This window comes from Gossypium hirsutum, chromosome D13, assembly GCF_007990345.1.
Source record: "Gossypium hirsutum isolate 1008001.06 chromosome D13, Gossypium_hirsutum_v2.1, whole genome shotgun sequence".
NCBI classification, from domain to species: Eukaryota; Viridiplantae; Streptophyta; class Magnoliopsida; order Malvales; family Malvaceae; genus Gossypium; species Gossypium hirsutum.
Window position 1 is genome coordinate 60,495,961 of NC_053449.1, and position 16,004 is coordinate 60,511,964.

At 34.0% G+C, this 16,004-nt stretch overlaps 2 protein-coding genes across 6 annotated transcripts; both read right to left on the reverse strand.

Annotated features, from left to right (window-relative positions):
* Positions 1-1,216: 1,216 nt before the first annotated feature.
* On the reverse strand, positions 1,217-6,928 carry LOC107932064 (casein kinase 1-like protein 1). The gene is made up of 14 exons (XM_016864004.2): positions 6,236-6,928; positions 6,112-6,152; positions 4,624-4,693; positions 4,327-4,475; positions 4,146-4,241; positions 3,969-4,036; positions 3,144-3,205; positions 2,986-3,049; positions 2,813-2,897; positions 2,549-2,675; positions 2,360-2,442; positions 2,218-2,281; positions 1,834-1,973; positions 1,217-1,626 (listed from the first exon to the last, which is right to left on the reverse strand). The coding sequence occupies exons 1-14, from the start codon at positions 6,309-6,311 to the stop codon at positions 1,354-1,356; spliced, it is 1,398 nt and encodes a 465-aa protein (XP_016719493.2). The 5' UTR covers positions 6,312-6,928; the 3' UTR covers positions 1,217-1,353.
* A 4,482-nt stretch (positions 6,929-11,410) lies between these two features.
* LOC107932014 (IQ domain-containing protein IQM1) lies at positions 11,411-14,775 on the reverse strand. Of its 5 annotated transcripts, none has more exons than XM_041109404.1 (9): positions 14,520-14,775; positions 13,671-13,735; positions 13,096-13,589; positions 12,949-13,014; positions 12,688-12,776; positions 12,492-12,579; positions 12,167-12,397; positions 11,967-12,068; positions 11,411-11,880 (listed from the first exon to the last, which is right to left on the reverse strand). In XM_041109404.1, the coding sequence occupies exons 3-9, from the start codon at positions 13,540-13,542 to the stop codon at positions 11,518-11,520; spliced, it is 1,386 nt and encodes a 461-aa protein (XP_040965338.1). In that variant the 5' UTR covers positions 13,543-13,589; positions 13,671-13,735; positions 14,520-14,775; the 3' UTR covers positions 11,411-11,517. The 5 variants fall into 5 exon arrangements, with proteins under 5 accessions (XP_040965338.1, XP_040965337.1, XP_040965336.1 ...); XM_041109403.1 differs by having other exon boundaries at positions 14,326-14,728; XM_041109402.1 differs by having other exon boundaries at positions 13,096-13,735; positions 14,520-14,729.
* Positions 14,776-16,004: the final 1,229 nt, after the last annotated feature.

Here is a 16,004-nt window from a genome sequence, read left to right on the forward strand (position 1 = left end):
CCAATTGAGTTTTCTTTTTTTACTATCGGATAAGAGAAGAGTAAAATGAAAAAGAAGAAAAAATGGACGCACCAACCTCTATAACTGCTTGCTATTGTGGTTGTCCAGCTATATTGAGAATTTCATGATCGAATGAAAATCCAGGTAGGAAATTTTTCTAGGAATGGAAGAAGGCATTGTTGCCGTTTTTCTACTGATTTGATCCACCTATATGACCTCATGCAAAGGTGGCGCTTGTTGGACTGTTAAGGAAGGAAAGTGAGAAACTTGGAGAGGGCGAAAAGGAAGGAGAGAATGATTTAGATTGTTGTAATAGTTGTGTTTCTTGTATTGCATTGAATATGTAGAGTTTAGAGGTTGAATTAAGGTTACGTTTAGGGATAATTTGTTGCTTTAGGGATTATGGGTGTATTTATTTTCAATTGTTGTGAGAGTACAAGAAAATGAGAATGATTTGGATCTTTTTTATTTTCTTTATCGTTTTATTCTTTTCTTCTCTTCTTAACAAAAAGAAAAACTCAACTTGACAAGATTTTGTATTTTATTTTCATAAAAAAAAAGTAATTTTTCTCACCTTGATTGGACATCCACATTAATATTTAAAATCTATTTTAACTATCACGTTGAACTGTTATTTAGAAGATGACAAATCTTAACGGCAAAGTAACAAAAAGTTCATCTAAAAATAAATCTCAATTTTTTTCTTAAATTCACTCTTATTTATAAATAATTAACCCAAATATATTTAAATTCATCTAGAATTTTTAAATTTTCTTAAAAATGCTTTTTAATATTTAGTAATTTTATATTTTTAATTAAATTTTAAACATTTAAAAATTGACACGCACTAAGATATTTAATTCACATAAAATAATATAAAATTCAAAAACAAAAAGGGCTAGAATCCTAGAAGTTGGAGCTTAAGCTCAACAATTTATTAGTTAAAAATAGATACTATAAAATAGCTCACACTGTTTAAGGGAAAGTGAAACAAAAGAATATAAATTTCCTAAAAATGAAAAAGAAAAAAGGAAAGTATGAACAAAGTGACACGAATACAGTAAGTAAAGCAATTTACAATGCCATAAAAAGTTTCAAAACGTCAAGAAAAGTGTACCAGATGACCGGGAAAACCATAATCTTATAAAAGATGAAAAAGAAAACAGCGAGTTTGGAAAATAAGCCATACCACTCTTCTACCCTTCTTCACAGGCCCTTTTTTTTCATCAATGGAGAAATTTTAATGCTTTGGGTGCCACCATGTCCAACCAAATCAGGAGATCCAAGTCACAAGTTTCTTGAAAACTCAACTCCCCCAAGGATACCTACTCCGTTTCCAGGTTCAAAAACAGTTTAATAATGGATTCTCTCGTCGCTTTCGAACTGCAGGCCCTCCATACCTTTGAGGGCAGCTTCGTAGTTCTTGGCATGAGAGGTGTTTCTCATGGACGAGGCCCGCTTAGGTTCAGAAGATTCAACAGGGCTTTGTCGGCTTGAGTTTCTGTGCAAACCTCCATGGCTAGCATCGGTTGTACGAGAACGTTGGGGGTCGGCCTCGCTACCAGCAAAAGCTTCACGGCTACCAGCAATGTGCCTTGAAGAGGATCCACCGGATTGCCCCATATACTTGTTGCCAGTAAAATTCAAATTAGCAGCAAAAGATAAGAATGAAATATAATATACATATATAAATGCCTACATATATATAAGCTTTTAGATTAATATTTGATCATCCCATGTATCTGCAGATACATCCTAAATGAAAAGCAAGACAGACGGTAACTAGAATCTACACTACTAATACAAGTGCATATAATCATAAAATAAAAATACCATAGTGTCTTTAGTAATTGCAGGATCATTTGCAACTGGACCTTTCTGCTTTGCGTGACTTCCGGAATTCAAGGGTCCTGATGTTTTCCGCCGAGATGAATTCATAGATGACAAACCAGCTGCTCGCAGGTTATCACCGGCTGCAGCCAAGAGATACAAATGATATAACTAAAAACATAACTTGACATTTCAACTTAAAAGAAATGGTTCAAGACAAGTCTTATACTTACACACTAAATGCATTTTTGTATTAAATATCAAATAAAGTTTTTAAAAATTGGAATACGGAAGGGTGTCAGAAACAAACACTAAGGTTATAAAATTCAAAACATCGTAAGCACTGCTATTTAAAATACTCAATTGTATGAAAGGAACAACAGTTACCTGCTTGTCGGTCAGCATTGGCAAAAGCAGGGGGCATGGCAGCACTTGTTCCGGCACCGGGGCCCTACCAGAGACAAGCATTAGAAAAGATACATTCCATACAGTTTAATAACAGGAGCAAAACATCCTACTAAGTACTCACAAGGGCTCGAGCTGGCGGAGTGGTCAGCTGTGATTGCTGATACTTCAAAATGGTCCAATCAAAGACATAATCGAACTGGAAGCCTGTTTAGTAAGGATCATGAAGAACAAAGAAGAGATGTGACACTACTGTGATCTATGGAAATAATACAAGTTGACAGTATGGATTGTTAAAAACACAAATTCAAACCTTCACGAATAAAGAGATCACGAAAGATTCTTTTGAGATAAGAATAGTCTGGCTTATCATCAAATCTTAGTGAACGGCAATAATGGAAGTATGATGCAAATTCTGTTGGATAACCTCGACATAAGGCCTGAAAAGCGCATCTATCTTTAGTCGTAATTTTTTTTAACACAAAATCAGAAGCTCCAAGACACATGAACATCTTTCGAATATCTCATTCCCTGTACAGAAACCTAAGGCAACTGCAAGATTTACAGACATCCTTACCTCAATTGAAGTAGAAACCTTCTTCTCACTAATTTTCTCATACTTCTGTTTCTTTGTTCCAGCTTTCAGACCTTGCCAAGGAAGACTGTTAAAAGAGGAGACACCAAAAATGATAACTATTATGAAATACACACAAGACAAAAAGGAAAGTAATATAGGTAACAAGAATTCACCTTCCTCTTAGGAAGTACATAAGCACGTATCCAAGAGACTCCAAATCATCCCTACGGCTTTGCTCTATATGGAATAGGACAGATAATCAAAACTGAGAAGGCTTGAAAGATCCAGACATTAAAGAAAATACATCACAATAAAATTTGACCACACATACCAATGCCCAAGTGTGTGTTCATGCTTGCATATCTTGCAGTTCCAGTCAGATTCTTATTCTCCCTGAAATGGACATGACCAAGTAATATATATATGGTTTCACACGTGCACCACAAACTATGAAGAAATAAATCAGTAAAATGAAAATTGAAAGATAGACACTTATTCTCCCTGAAATAGACGTGACCAAGTAAAATATATATATGTATGTATGATGCATCAACATTGCCACCACAGGTGATAACAATTACCCTCATGACAATTCATCAAAATTCTTTATTTTGGAAACTCCAATACAAGCCATACTAAAAGATTATAGCCATAAGTTAAAATGTTTTAACCAAGCCGGGGAAATTTCATAACTCAGAAGACAAAACAGACCAGAGAACCGGACATGTATCAACTAATTTTGAGACAGACTATGGACCAAAATTGAAAAGTAAATCAGGTAAATGCCTCAGATAAAAGCTTGATAAATTTAAATTTATCAGCAAAAACTCCCCCTTAATTGAGTTTAATATCATTTCTCTATCAATATTTTCATGTCAAAACATTATAGTAAGTTGCACATGCCATTTATCAAAATCACAAAAGAAATATGGAATCCATCAAAATCACATCTTCTAAATGAGGATGCACCTTCACTATAATAACCAGTCAATGATGAAAAATCATGGGAATCTCAAAGTAGATTCAGCTCAGATTACACTAACAGTATTAGTTTTTTCTTTTCATTTTTAAAAAGGGGGGGGGGGATTGGGAACAAACCAGGATTTTTAACCTGCACGTATAATACAATACATCACATTATGCGAAGCTCTCTCACCTGTAAGGAATGTGTTGATGTGAACTGTCTCTATATTTCTTAGCAAGACCAAAGTCGATCATATAGACCTATGTGAAAATGAAAAGCAATGGCACGTTAGATTTTCCTGCAACATATAAAAGAAGGAAGAAAAAGAACACATATAACATAATAATATTTTGAGCAGAAAGCAGAAACCTGATTTGCACGCCTTCCCAAGCCCATAATAAAATTGTCTGGCTTGATATCCCGATGTAGAAATGATTTTGAATGAACAAATTCGACACGATTGATCTGAGAAAAAAAAATAAAATTAAGTGAAAAGAAAGTAAAGGAAGAGGAACTGAAGTAACCAATCTATGGAATTCTAAAAAGCTACCATTTGATCAGCAAGCATGAGAACTGACTTCAATGAGAGTTTCCTACTGCAGAAATTAAATAGATCTTCAAGACTAGGTCCAAGTAAATCCATAACCATAACATTATAGTCTCCCTCAACTCCAAACCATCTAACATTTGGAATCCCAGCTGACAAGAAAAAGATAAGATAGGGAAAGTCAATATTTGCAGGCATAAGAAACAAAAGGATAAGTAAATATGAAATTTGAAAAAACAACCAAAGGTTGAAACAAGAGCTTTATGTTCTTAAAAAAAATGAAACTAGAAGTATCATTACTTCCTCCCTGCAGGATCCTGTATAACTTTGATTCATATAACAACTGAGGATGCTTTGTCTTCACATTTTCCTGTTCATTAAAGAAAAGGTCATTAATTCCCTTATGTACCATAAAGAATTAAATATGGTTAAAACAACAACAACAAAAGAGAAAATTATTATCAAATTTAACATAAGCAAGCTATTGTTTTACAGAATGTCAAAACTTTAACTGATCAAATCAAATTAATAATTCAAGCAGAAAATTAGTTTAATAATAATGTCAGTCAAATTGAAAGTGCGCCCTTAAAAAGCTTATCAAGTATCATTGATTAATTAAAAGACTTCAAATCAAATCTCAAGAATATAATGAGAATAATGCATATACAACAGTAAATTGGTAATCAACATACAAAGTAAGTCATCCCATTTAACCTTATTTATTTCAGGTGATAACCACCCAAAGTATATTCTTCTTGTCTACTATGCCAGCCAGCAATCAGAAAATAAGAATTTTTTACTTATGAACAAATTCAATCCTCCTTTTGATAATTGTGATGTTCCTACCAAGTTAAATCATGATTAATAGTTTTCTTCTCTGTTTCTCTCTCTTTATCGCCAAGGGAGTCCACGAACTATGATTATCATTAATTTAATGCAACCCTAAAACTATAACAAAAACAACACCAAGTAAAAATTGTAACTGCTATGGAACAAACGGGAAAGTCAAACAACGGTCACTTCATTTGAATTTCTGTTTATTTCAATTAATCTTTTGTTTAATTGTAAACGTTGTGTATTGGTTAATTTTAATGATCTGGTGCGTTTTGGTGGGAGGAGGGGGGGAATGAGTATTGTCCAAAACAGGGCGTTTTGGACTAAGGAACCGTTTAATGAAACAGTGCGTATTAAGCTGTTTAGTTAACAGCTCTATTCGAGCCGTTATTTCTCTATTTAGCCACCAATCAGGCAAGGGAGGCAGTTATGTAATTGGAAATCAGTTTTCTCACTCTCTCTTCCTCATTTCTCTCGTGCTCTCTTCTCTCTTCTTCCTTCTCCTTTCTTGTTACTTTCTTTCTTCAAATTCCAACCGTATCATAAACATAAACCAATGTGTCAAGGGCTCCAAACATCTGCATCGTTGTCAAGCTTTCCCAGAACATTACAATTCTATCAGGCAAGGTGCATCTTAACCACCTTGAAAAATTAGAATCAAATTCTTTTCCTTCCCATGCCCGTTTGCTAGAATCTGATTACCTAAAGAATTATATATTTCTACAGTTAATTGCTTCTGCATATCCTACGACTAAAGCACAGCACTAAGTTATAAACGATCTTGTTAAAGCAAGAAATCAAATGAACATTAGCTCTAATTAAAAACCTAACCAGAATATCAACAACATTGCCATTTTATAGATCAGTACGCAATAAACTAAAGTTACAAACAAGAAAATCATACAAAATTAAACCTCTTCGTTTAATGGCAAGCTTATTTGCAAGGCTACTTACAAGCTTAATGGCAACCTCTTCGTTTGTCTGAATGTTCGTTCCTGCAAAAGGAAAAGAAATTACCAACCTATATTCAAAATCATACCCAAAAAAAAAAGGAAAAAAATAAAAATATGCAACAAACCCAAATAGATCTCTCCAAAAGAGCCGCTACCGATCTTACGACCAAGTCGAAACTTATTACCGACACGAGGCTCCATCAATTCAACTTAAAAGAAGTAAAAAAAGGAAGAAAAATAATTGAAGCCCTAACTATAACCTGAAACCCTAATTCAGAAAACTCCCACAAATTTAAAACAAATAAAAAAACGAGGAAATCATTTTGAGACACTGAACACCAAATCAACCGCTCCAACAATTCATATACATCATAATTTTCGATCACGTAATAGAATTAAAACAAATCAAAAGGAAATAAAAAGAAAAAGATCTAGAATCCCATCTTGGTTTTAGGCCAAAAAAAAATTAAAATTAACAGAAAAGCTAGGGTTAAGCTAGCTTAATCGTAAGGGGAAAAAAAGAAAAAGAAGAGTAGCTAAGATATCATAATTCTGTTTCTATGAAACGCTAAAAACAGATAATTAGTATTATTTTCTATCTCCAAAAAGGGTGGCTTGATAATTGATAGGGAAATTCGATGGGCTCCGTGGATTGGATTTTAGTGATCAATGCGACAATGGAAATGTCTGATTCACATGATTTTCTCCTCACTAATTTGGGGTTTTTTTTAACCCCCCTTCTTATGTACTAATAAATTGACCCCATTGTTTAAATATTTTCAATGTGTTTTTAAGCTGTAAAGATATTAAGGTAAACTACCTAGTTGTTCACGTAATGTTTAGAAGACTTTCATTTTGGAGTGTTAAATCTCCGGTTAATTGTACGCGCCTCGTTACGTTTTCGCTTTTATGTTGGTTACTCAATTTTTAGGCGGCTTACATTTTAGTCACTCAAAAAAATATCTTTTAAAAAATCAAAGATTAAAGTGAAAAAGAGGTCGAAATTAAAATAATACACAAAAAATTTTAAATTATACTTGTTTATCCTACCGTTGAAAATTCTAAATTTGAGTTTTGAAATATAAAACTTTAAATATTAAGATTCTAAATTATAGTAGCAAATCGATTGACATTATCACTCCATACAAATTTTTCAACAATTTATTTAATTTAATTTAATGTTTTGAAATTATTTTAAAAATTTATCAATGAAAACAATTGTCTTTAATAGTTCACCTATGAAACCCAAATTTTTTTTGATTATATGATCTTGAATTTTTCGTGTTAAACTAAAAGCAATGAAAAATCCTTACAATTAATTAATTTTATCTTCCATTCCCAACAAAAACTCATAATTTTTCATCACTTTTTTACCCCAAACAAATAACAAACAATTAATTAATTTTAATGTCATAGTAAGAAATTAGTTGAAATTATCAAAGAATAAAAAATCTTCAACAATTTATTCTATTTATTTTGATGTTTTGAAATTTAAAATTTTAATGTTAAAAAAATTAAGATTTCGAAAATGGGATAAACAAGTACAATTTGACAATTTTGTTTATTGTTTTAGTTTTTATCGTTTTTTCACTTTAATCCTTGATTTTTTTACCCCAATCATGGTTAAAAAAAATTAAGTGACTAAAATGAAAGTAACCTAAAAGTTGGGTAACTAAAATGAAAGTGTAAACATGATGTAGCGTATACAGTTAACTGGCATATCGCCCTAAAAGTTGAGTGATCAATTTGCAAGGATTTCATTTTAGGTGACCAAAATGAAAGCGCCCTAAAAGTTGGGTGACCAACTAGGAGTTTACCCTAAACTAATAACAAATTCCACATGCGGTGAATAAACTATGTTTTTGTTTAATTACCCATGCATCCCCAAATTATTATATCATTCTAAATTAGTCCCTAAACTTAAAAACATTCTAATTACATTCTAAAACTATCGAGGTTATATCAATAAGGTTTTTTTGTTAAAATCATTAATTTAACCATTAAATTAGCCATAATATCTTATGCGGCTTCATTAAAATGAAATGTTGTTAGATAACTTTTAAAAGTAAAAACTAAAAATAAGGTAAAACCGAAAAAAGAAAAGTAAATGTTGTCACATAACATTTAAAATTTTCATTCTAAATCATGCCAAATCTTATTTGGCATCTCATTTAATAGTTAAATTAACAATTTTAGTAATGAAAGGATTTAATTGACAAAATAATGATTGTTTAGGGATATAATTAGAATATATTGAAGTTTAGAAACCACTTAGAATGAGGATCATAGTTTAGAGATGTCTAATGTAATTAATTATTTTTCCATCAAACGATTAAAAGTTACTATTAGTCACCCATAGTATCAAGTTCTAACATTTTGATCACCCACCCGTTAATTATTGTTACTTCTTTTAACAAATATATAATATGGGCTAGCGCCTAATTGCCATCTATTCTCTACATAATTTACTTTAAATGACCACCTAATAACAAATTGCTCGGCCTCTGTTTGGCTTTAAATCGTAGCTCTCGACCTCTTGAGCTCGATTCTAGCCTTCATTTCTTCGAATATTTCACATACTGTTAGTATTATAACTCTCGACCTCTTGAACTCGATTCAAAAATCATGAATATAAGCCAAAATGTGGAAACTTTCGACTCTCCATGAGCCTGTGTAATATACATAAATTTGTTTCTTACTTCGTTATAAACAAATTGAAGTTGATTCTCCTATACTACCCTAGCGAAAATCAAAGTGCATTTATACCGAGACAAAATACAAATAATATTATGGTGATATATAAATTAATTTATACGTTGAAAGCGAGAATGATACTAATGAAAAGTTTACCCTAAAATTTAGTATGAATACAACGTTTGATCAAGTTAAATGAAATTTCTTTTAGGCGATAATGCAAATAATGGAACTCAATGGTTGATGAATTACATTAATCATGTCATGTGCAAAGACAATTTCATACATGGTTTCTTTAATGAGAATGGTACTTCCCTTTTTTAGCCTTCAGAAGTGGTATTAGGTTTCAAGCTAATGGCCAATCGCTGGCTACTACCCTTTTCCCCTCCCTTCTCTCCTTACCTCATCTCTCTCGTCTTTTCATTCCTTTTCCCTCCTTTGCCACCTTTCTTGCCTTCTTTCGTTGTCGGCATGACTTCATTCCCTTTGTCTTTTGACCTTCGCATTTCCTTCACCGTCTGCCCCATTCATCTCCTATTTTTAAGCAAAATAATGGCTTCGACTTACATCTTTCGTGGGCTTCTCCATTGTGGGGCCTGTGCTAAGCCTCTTATGACTCGAGCTTGGAAGGTCGTTTTTTCTCCAACCACTAGAGGCTCACGTTCTCGAGTTTGTTGCTTTGTGTTTTCTCTGCAATTGATCTGAAAAGCTTTTTTATTTTTATTTTTATTTTTTTTTATTTTTTTTATTGAGGCTATGCTAGATTTATCCGTGTGCCAGGCAATTTCGGCCGAATCTTGACAAAATTTTAGGCCCATTTGATAGGATCAAACCTAACTTGATCCGAAAAATAGACCTAAATTTGTTTAAGCTCAACTTGAATAAAAATGCTAAAATCTGAGCCCAATCCGTAATAAAAATTTCATATTATTATTTTTTAAAATAAATATAATGCATTAAAAATATAAAAAATATTAAAATAAATGTATCCCAACAAATTAAAAATAAAATTTTAAAATACTCTTTATACTTAAATAATACTAAAATATATACAACTTAACAAGCAGATACCTCTATAGTAGTAGGAAAATTAACAACAAAATAAGAGTTATATAATATTCAGGCAATAACAATAAAATAGTAGCAACATAATAGTGAAATTGTAGTATAACAGTGAGAAAATAACAACAAAAAATATTTTTTTGCAAATTCATCGAGTTCAGGCCGAAAAAGTTTTACACAAGACCCACATGTTTTTTAATACGAGCTTTATTTTCTTACTAAATTTATTTTTCAAACCTATATTTTTACCCAAATCATTCTACTTTTTCAGACAAGCCTCCGATGTGCCAGGTATGCTACACTGAGATCCACTAAAAACATTATAGACATCAGAGTTGGCCGAGTCATCGACAAGGCTTCCACCTATGGGAGAGGTGGGTGGTGCATCAGACTTCAAGAAAAAGGAAGCGATGCATGTGGGACAGTTGACCAGAGTAAATGCAGCGAGTAGGACGGCTCGAGTTAAGAAGCGACATAAGCCAAGGCAAGAATCCCGAAGGAAGGGAAAGGCTAAGGCGTCGAGACGAGACCGATACGAATCAAGTCAGTGCCATTCGGAAGTCGCAACGAGGACGTTACGAGAATGGGTGGGGGAGAATGTCACGGGCCGCAGTTCAAAGCCCGTGACCAGCGCACCAAATGCATCCAATGGAGGTCTGTTGCTCAGATGGGGATCATTTAGCCCACAAGAACTGGCCCGATTCAAAGAGATATTGGAGAAGCCTGTCAGATTGAAGCCTGGTTGGCCCGATAGTGAAGAGATGGCAACTTAGGCTAATATGGTAACTAATCTTAGAAGATAGAGGGAATCATATCTTGTAAAGATTAGATTAAATTTGATAAGGCTTATCTTGTAAATCCCTAAAATTAAGGGATATGGTTAAATCTCATCTGTCGATGTAATTGTATCTTGACCGTCGATTTTGGGGGATCTCAACTATAAATAGAGAGCCTCCCCCTCATTTGTACTCACTCCTGAATTGTTTCATTATTCTTTGTGAATAAGAATTGAGAGCATTTACTCAAACACTTTGCGAGCGCTCTTTCTGTTGTTCTCTTGTAGCTTCTTTTGGCACAATCACTTCCGCTATACAAATTGGTGCCTTGGAGGAGTTCTAAGGAATCCTCACTTTTGGGCGTAAAGGCTGACTTAGGCGAGTTTGGAGCAAACGGATCGCCTAAGGCCGCACGGTTTGCGAGACGAAAGGTCTAGCCCCGTGACACTAGTTCATAGTGCTTACAGGGGTTGAAGCCCAATGATGGGTTTGCTTTCAACTTGTTTGTAATTTACTAGTGTTCTTTCTTCTTCTTTTTCTCGTTTTTTAAGATCAAGTGTTGTTTCCGATATGGCGTGATCTTCGGTCAGGTGCTGCATGCCATTCTCTTCGACGATGGTATGCGACAACTTCACTTCCAGTCCAGCTTAGATCTCTTAAGGTTCATTGTATGGGTTTTAGGCATTACGAGCTGGGGTTAAGCTTAAGGTCTCTAGTGCTGTATGTATTCTTCTCCCTTTTAGGATTTAGGCCACAGTGGAACCATTCTTTCGTTGTAATGCTATAGAAAATTTGATTGACTTAATAATGATTGACTACATACAAAACAAAATGAGTAATGAATACAAAAAATACTAATGAATTAACATTTTCGGCTATTGAACTGGCTTTTGGTTAGATGTTGATATGGATCTTGGACTTGGCAGACCCATGGTTGCAATCCGTGGGGAAAGATGGATCTTTGGACTAGGCCTTGGTGAGGGGATTGGTCCATGGTTCACCACACCAGGAGCCACCCTTGGTGACAGGTTAACTTGTTCCAGGGCTTTGAACTGGAGCTCAGTTGGGTAGTCCCGGACACAACTAATACGTGGTCCGACCCCTGTGGTCCACTTACAAGACAATCTGTTGCCCGGATTGAACATTGGTGGTTCCAACTCGGCACCCTCCATTAGTTCTTCTGGTTTGGGTTCATTAGCCGGGGCTTGTCCGTAATAGTCATCATCAGTGGCACATCTCTGTAAACAAAAAAGGGTCATATATGTTAGAATTCGATCTCCGAAATCATTATATACGATGTCGAGCTGAATAGAGATTTTTTTACCTTAACATTAGTGAGATTTACATGGTTTTCCCCAAGGAAGTTGATGAATTCCATGAAATGCTCTTCTGTGGGATGATAGTGACCACTGTATGGCCATATAGCCTAAAAAGCAATGTCAAAAAGTGACAAAGAGTTAAGCACATAAATTACACCAATACGGTTAAGTCGAGCGGTGAAGGCTGGACGAAAGTGAAATGTACCTCAAGAACTCCATCACGAGCAACTAATCTTCCGGCAGCGGTGGTGGCACCACCGGCTAGAAAACTAGAATGTTGAAATTTACCCTTTTCTTTTCGACCGACATACAAGGCTCTAGTTGTGCTAAGAACAAATATCCATTTGAATCCCCCTGTTGTATCCACCTGTAACCCACTTTGCTTAAAAACAAGTCTCCCATTCTCAATTATTACCTCATATTCTTCCCTTTCTTTCTGCAAATATAGTCATTGAAAAATGATTTATTAAATTGAGGCAGCCATTGTTGAATCATATACATTTTCAAGCTAATCTTGTTTTAGAACATACTGGTCCAAGATATGTGATGCATTGCTGCAGTAGTTTTTTCCTTGGACATTTGCCGAGATTTACTTCTTTCCCATCTCCAATATCCAACCTGTTTCAAAACATCAAAAGACAAGACAATGTCTTTACCATGTTATGAGATGATTTATTTTGAGTTTATAGGGATGTGATGAAGGGCTGATTTGTTACTGTTTTGTACCAGTAGAAGAATGGCTGAGTGCTTTCACTTGAGAACCAAACATAATAGTACAGGTTTAAGTTATGTCCATATCTATGTCGTGGATCAATCTGCAATGAAGATAATGTAATAGCAAAGCCATACAGTTAAGATTATGTTTACATGTATATATATGTGTGTGTATAATCTACAAAGGGGGAAAAGTCCCCGTCTTGAGTACTAGCCTCCGATGATTTGGGACATGGAGTTGCAGCTAATTGTTAATGTTTCAAAGTAACTTACGGCTTCAAGCCAGTGTTGAAGGGCTAGTTTTTGAGCTTTTTCATCTTTGGACAATCCCTTTCCTACCTGCAATTTAATAAGGAAAAAACACCATTAATATGGTTAAATGGAGAAGTATTTGAATGTGCTAGCTGTAAGGATTCATACCTTTGCTGCTCTTGTTTTCGCTCTTGCCCATCGTGAAACCATGGATTCTGGTTTTTCGACATCGAAGAACGACACAGAACTTAGCTTGAGCTCTGCAAGGTCTAATACTTTCCACCATAGCTCCTCAACTACCACTGCACAATCGGCAAGGTTTCTTCGAGTCTGGTAGCCCTTGTACACCTTCTGAAGCTTAACAGCAGCCACATCGAGCTCACTAACTGGTCTTGGTGAAAACAAAATTGTCGGTTCTGGTAGAGAAAGCGCGGGAATCGGCTCGTGCAAGAGTCCATTTGAATTCGATACATTCAAACCAAACTTCCCTTTATCTATAACTAGATCCTTGAAAGAAAAAGTTTTCTCGAGTACCACTTCATGATCATGTGTGCCATCTCTCAATGTTCTTGAATCTTTTCTTTGAAATTCATCTGATTCAACCGAGTTAGTCATGGATTCTGAATCTGTTCCCTTCAAACTATTTACCCTCGGTATCACTTCTGTCATTCGAACAAAGACTGACGTTGTAAGCCGAATCGAAAACCAGAACCAATATGAATTCAATATACCAACACACTCACTCTATGTAAAAGATTAAACCCTTTTCTTCAAGTTCATATATACTGAATTCAATTGGCATATCTACCTGCATATATACTGAATGCATAAGATATATACGATATATTACAGGATACAAATTATTCTATATCATAAAGTTCATATATAAGAAGAATCAAATCAAATCATTTCAGACACTAAATTCTAATCAGAGCAACATGAATTCAATATCAACACACAGATTCCATGTAAAGGATTAAACCCATTTCATCAAGCACCTTATATGCAAACGCAAACAACTTTTTGGCATATCTACTCGTATATATACTGAAGATTATATCAGATACTTTGCAGATTGTCCCATATCATAATGTTCATATAAGAAGAATCAAGTTATGAATTCAATACAAACAGACAGACTCTGTGTAAAGGATTAAACCCTTTTCATCTAGCATGCTACATGCAAAATCAAACCAAGTTTTGGCAAAGAATATTGACTGCCGTACATATATCTACCTGAATATATATACTGAATATATTCTCTATGAAAATCCTCTTCGAATCGATCAAAACGTTGTTTCAGAATCTGACAACTCGCTCTCTCTTATATAATACAAGCAAAAAAAAAAAAGCTATGGAATCCACTAAGCCTTAAAAATATGTATACACCAAACCTACCAAAAACAGGCAATGGAAAGTCATTGAAATCGTGTATCTAACACCACACAGGGCTTTGACTGATAAAAATGGGATTAAAAATATGGGTCTAATTCAACGGTTTTCGAGCCTCGCGGTTGGAGACCACGAGCGGTTTGATGAATTCAAAGCTTGAAATATTGGGATTTCTTAATGGAAAACTTTGAAGGGCTTACATTTTTGGGTCAACCCCTTCCTTTCTTGGAACCTTGAATTTTTTCAAAGAAAGTAAGCTTTTTAAACAGAGCTTCCATGGAAATAAACGCAAGAAAATGCTTTAAAAATCTTTCAGACACTGGGATTTTGTTGTCGTGTAATTATTTTTAACAGTCGACGAGTGTTCGGTCATGGGATTGATCATGCAAATGCCATTTTTATATAACCTTTTTTCTTGAAAATTACTGTTAGGATTTTGTTCCGTTCTTGTTGTCTATTGTTGCCACTATCATCCTGCATTCAAATCTTTTTCCTACGACTTTTCTGGCTTTTTTTTATAAAATAATTTAAAATTTTGATTAATTACGAAAATGACTTAACTTTCTAATTATATATATAAATAACCGGAATTAATTGTAAAAGTTGGTGGAGATTAAGCGAATGGCGCCACCAATATAATACGTCAATACATGAATAAAAAATTCAATAAAATAATATATATTTTTTAAAATTTTAAAAATTAAAAAAAATACCCTTTGACACATAAAAAGATGGTGGCGCCATTCTTAATAACTTTACCAAAAAAATAAATTTCTTTAAAGTCCCTAATTATTGAGAAATAATAGCATTTTCTTAATATTTATATAGGTTGCGCACTATAAAAAAAAATTTATTTAGGTGGCTGACGTGGTATTTTGGTGGTGTCATTCTCTTTGGCTCCACTAACTTTTACGGTTCATTTCAGGTCATTTACGTATATAATAAAAAATGTAGGTCATTTTCATAATTAATCAAAATTTTAAAGTCATTTTTATAATAATAATAAAAAACCCAATTTTCTTTACATCTCACGTCACTCAAAATTAGTTTCTAATTTCCTTCAAAAGTATACGGTAAATAATTTATAATTTAAGACCCAATTGGAAACTTGTAATTTGTAAATAATTTGTAATGAGTCAAAATTGGAAACTTGAATTTTTCTTTGAATAAAGTAACTAGTTGTTGACCCAATTTTTTAGATGTTTTTATTTCGATCACTCAAATAAAATTACTTGTAATTTGGTCATTGTTATTCGAGAAATTTTTTATTTTAGTCAGCCAAACGTTAAATCTCTAATGGTGGTTTGTTGTGCATGTTATGTCATCATTTTTTACTATTTTTTACCCTCCATCACAGTAAAAAAAAAGTCAAAATTGGGTGGCTAAAATGAAAATATTTCTCTAACAGAGGTGACAAAAATGAAAGCATTGAAAAAGTTGAGTGAGCAACTAGATAGTTTACCCTAAAAAAAAGCTATAAAATTACTTGTCAGGTCTGACAGGATCATTTGAGGAGGTACCTTGACAGGTTCCTTTTCCCTTAAAAATGCTTATAAGAAGCTTCAGGAAGGGTCGTTGAATTTGAAAGAACAGATTTGGTGTTTCCCTTGAAAATTCCAAAGACCCCAACAGGCTAGGTATTTTATTTGGTTGGCTTTCAATCAGCGTCTGCTTACCAAGGTGGA

Coding starts and splice junctions, on each gene's coding strand:
- LOC107932064 (XM_016864004.2), bottom strand. CDS start 6,311: ATGGAGCCTCGTGTCGGTAATAAGTTTCGACTTGGTCGTAAGATCGGT. Junction 4,476..4,623: donor CAGGATCCTGCAGGGAGGAA/GTAATGATACTT, acceptor TTTTCTTGTCAG/CTGGGATTCCAAATGTTAGA. Junction 2,676..2,812: donor AGGTTTCTACTTCAATTGAG/GTAAGGATGTCT, acceptor TGCGCTTTTCAG/GCCTTATGTCGAGGTTATCC.
- LOC107932014 (XM_041109402.1), bottom strand. CDS start 13,596: ATGACAGAAGTGATACCGAGGGTAAATAGTTTGAAGGGAACAGATTCA. Junction 12,069..12,166: donor CTCGTGATGGAGTTCTTGAG/GTACATTTCACT, acceptor ATTGCTTTTTAG/GCTATATGGCCATACAGTGG. Junction 11,881..11,966: donor TAAATCTCACTAATGTTAAG/GTAAAAAAATCT, acceptor TTTTGTTTACAG/AGATGTGCCACTGATGATGA.